This window comes from Epinephelus moara, chromosome 24 (assembly GCF_006386435.1).
Source record: "Epinephelus moara isolate mb chromosome 24, YSFRI_EMoa_1.0, whole genome shotgun sequence".
Taxonomy (NCBI): Eukaryota; Metazoa; Chordata; class Actinopteri; order Perciformes; family Serranidae; genus Epinephelus; species Epinephelus moara.
Window position 1 is genome coordinate 44,439,674 of NC_065529.1, and position 3,027 is coordinate 44,442,700.

At 39.9% G+C, this 3,027-nt stretch overlaps 1 protein-coding gene across 1 annotated transcript in view; it reads right to left on the reverse strand.

Moving 5' to 3' along the window:
• LOC126385923 (butyrophilin-like protein 1) overlaps positions 1-3,027 on the reverse strand; it is a 22,946-nt gene that overhangs the window by 5,752 nt on the left and 14,167 nt on the right. Inside the window, exons 3-4 of the mRNA XM_050037967.1 lie at positions 1,815-2,093; positions 1,507-1,641 (exon numbers count right to left, since the gene is read on the reverse strand). Of these exons, the coding sequence (XP_049893924.1) occupies positions 1,507-1,641; positions 1,815-2,093 (414 nt within the window). The remainder of the gene's footprint in view (positions 1-1,506; positions 1,642-1,814; positions 2,094-3,027) is intronic.

A 3,027-nucleotide genomic window follows, 5' to 3' on the forward strand; every position in this document is an offset into this window, starting at 1 on the left:
GCTGGCGCGGTCACTGTTGAGATTCGTTTTTTATTATTAACAAAATGTTTTTTATTGACTGTATGAATGGTTTTGTTTTCAAATAAATATTTGGAAACGAAAATGTATGCTTTGGTGTACTTTTACAGAGTTTTGCAATATGTATAGCCTACCTGTATGTATCAAAATGTATAACTTTCAGCAGCGGACTGCCGCGGTCGGAGGTATAAATGCTCAGAAGTCTAGTGTGTTTCATTTTTGTAACTTAAAGGCTTCAGAAAACATACAAGACACGTTTTTAGTAAAAGTCATAGGAAGAGAAGCTTGTAGGTTTTATCTAAACAGAGTTATTTGCATTATAAAAACTGTCGTGACAGCTCTAGGACAAGTGCACTTACATTGATCACTTCCATAAAATAAAACAAGAAATTGGAGAAGATTGAAAAAATTGTTAAAATTAAATTAGGGGACTGATCACAGATGTATTGTGTCTGTGTGTTTTTACATCTATTGCTGCTTTTAATTTGCAGCTCTACTTTTAATGAAGCTGACATGTCATGACAGTCAAGCAACCCCCCCCCCGAAATTCCCTGATCGCTTCAATGACGTCATCAAAGCGAAAAAGCGAGTCTGTTGATTTCTGCCACATTGATGAGCGATTGCAACTGAGCGATGAAGCGATATCAAAGGGGCGAACCGAGCGGCAGCGGAAAAAAACCAGGTCCGGTGTGAACACACCTTTACACAGAATCTGAATAATTACACTGGACGTAACGGATACCATTACACTTGTGCTTCAGTATTGTGACGTGTACGGTTCCAACAGCATGAGACTTTCACAGTCAATAACCGTCTCAGAAATTGTTTTCAGTTTCACAATATCACTATTTCATTACCAGTCAGAATGACCCTTGCAGGAATGAAAATGGAAGGGCTATTTTTGATTGAACGTTTAATTACGATAATTAAAACTTGACACCATTTTTTTGGTACAGTGTGGAAAAAGTCTCCTGCAACTGGACGGATAGATAGGCAATCTACACGGTATGATAATAGTAAACTTTTATATCACAGTCTTTATGTTTTAATGATGTCTTTTATATTCTATGCTCTGTAAGGTGACCTTGGGTGCCTTGAAAGGCCCCTCCAAATAAAATGTATTATTATTATTATTATTTATTAGTCTACCTTTAAACCAGTACATTGCTACAACCCTAGTGGTGTGTGCTAGTAAACTTTCAACCTCTGTAGCATCGGTGCTACGTGTAAAAAAAACAAATTAACATGCGGCTCTGACACGAAACAGTGCGATCATTTTTCTCATGTCTCTCTTGGAAGGAAAGTAAATACAGGTAAGGGTATTTCTTAAAATGTTGAACTGTTCCTTTAAAAGTTACAGCCTGAAATATTCAGGCCTTGATATACCCACCAGCATTAAGCTTATAGATTTTGAAACTAGTTATATCAGTGAATCTGCTATGTTACTACATTATGGACACTTTGATAGAATACGTTATATAAACTCACCTCTATTGCAGTTTACTCTGATGGACTTTGTAGCCACAAGCAGAGCTTGAACTACAACAACAGTAACAGCTCCTAAAACCCAACCACCAAACCATCCAACAGCCACTTTGCTGGATGAGTCCTCACACACTTTCCCTGAAATACATGACAAAGAGCAAATGTAAAACTCAAATGTAACTGCATATCAGGTACAGCACATCGGTCACAGACTACACACAACAACAATTAAAGGAGTCTAAAAATCTTTGAAAACTAATAATCAAAACTAAAATTATTTGAGAATTAAATCTCAAAGAAAGAAATCTCACCACAGAAAGGCACAAATGTCTCCTCATGAGTCTGATGACTGATTTCCTCCTGTGTCACCACACAGCGGTAGCGGTCACTCTTGGTCACTCTGGTGTTGAGGGTGATGTAGTGGCGGCCTTCTCTCTCTGAGACCTGCGGCTCCTCAGCAGGAAGTTTGTTTCCAGCACTGTCCTGCCACTGAAGATGTGGTTTTGGAGAAGCACCCTGGGCCTCACACTGCAGCAGCACCCAGTCCTCTGTGGCATTCAGCGTCCTGGTATATGGCTTTGGAGTTGCAGCTGTGAACACAGGATAAACAAAAGCTTATTAAGCACAGCGTATAAATGTAATGATGGGATGTTTTTGTGTTCATCCCTGACTTTAAGAAAGAGAGAGGAAAAAAAGCCCAATGTGAGCTTGAACATCCCAGCATTGTTTGAAAGGACATGATTTTTTAATCAGTTTTACCTCTTTAGCACCATTTCTCTCAAGTCTGAAGCCCGCGTTCACCACGTTCATGTGTGTTCACGTGCAAGTTCTTGTGCGCAAGCGTGCACACATGAGCGTGGTGTACAGAGAGGCAGTCAGAGCTACAGGCTACAATGAGGCTAAAAACAGAGTTCAAATGACGTTTTTCCAAACAACTTTTTATGTCGGAGCTTCAGGACACTTGGATCACTACGGACGAGCAGTATGGAGATATTTTGTGGTTTCAAATATATGTTTTTGGACGTTTGAATCTGGGGCGCCGTCAGCCTCCATTAGGTGGAGTTGTGTTGCTACCCACTCCCTCAGCATATGGGTGAGTAGATAATGGCTGAATTTTCGTTTTTGGGTGCACTATCCCTTTAAACCAGCTGCTGGCGACTTGACTAGCTGAGTTGGAAGTGACACCATTGGCTGGCTGAAGTCAAGCAGAGATTAGCCACTTCACACTGCTGCAACTTTTCTCTGCAATGTTCTAAAAAGGTTTTGTCTCACCACAAATCTTTAGTTTGAACTGGGTGTTACACATTTTCTTCTATTGAACTAAATTAAAATGGGAATCAAAGCTTAATTTTGTTGCTTACAATTATTGTGTTACTGATCATAATTTTACTATATAATGACAAAAACTGTGTGTGTGTGTGTGTGTGTGTGTGTGTGTGTGTGTCTGTTCCACGTTTTTCTCCTCCCTGACTTGGTCAATCCATGTGAAATTTGGCACAGTGGTAGAGGGTCATGGGAGGATGC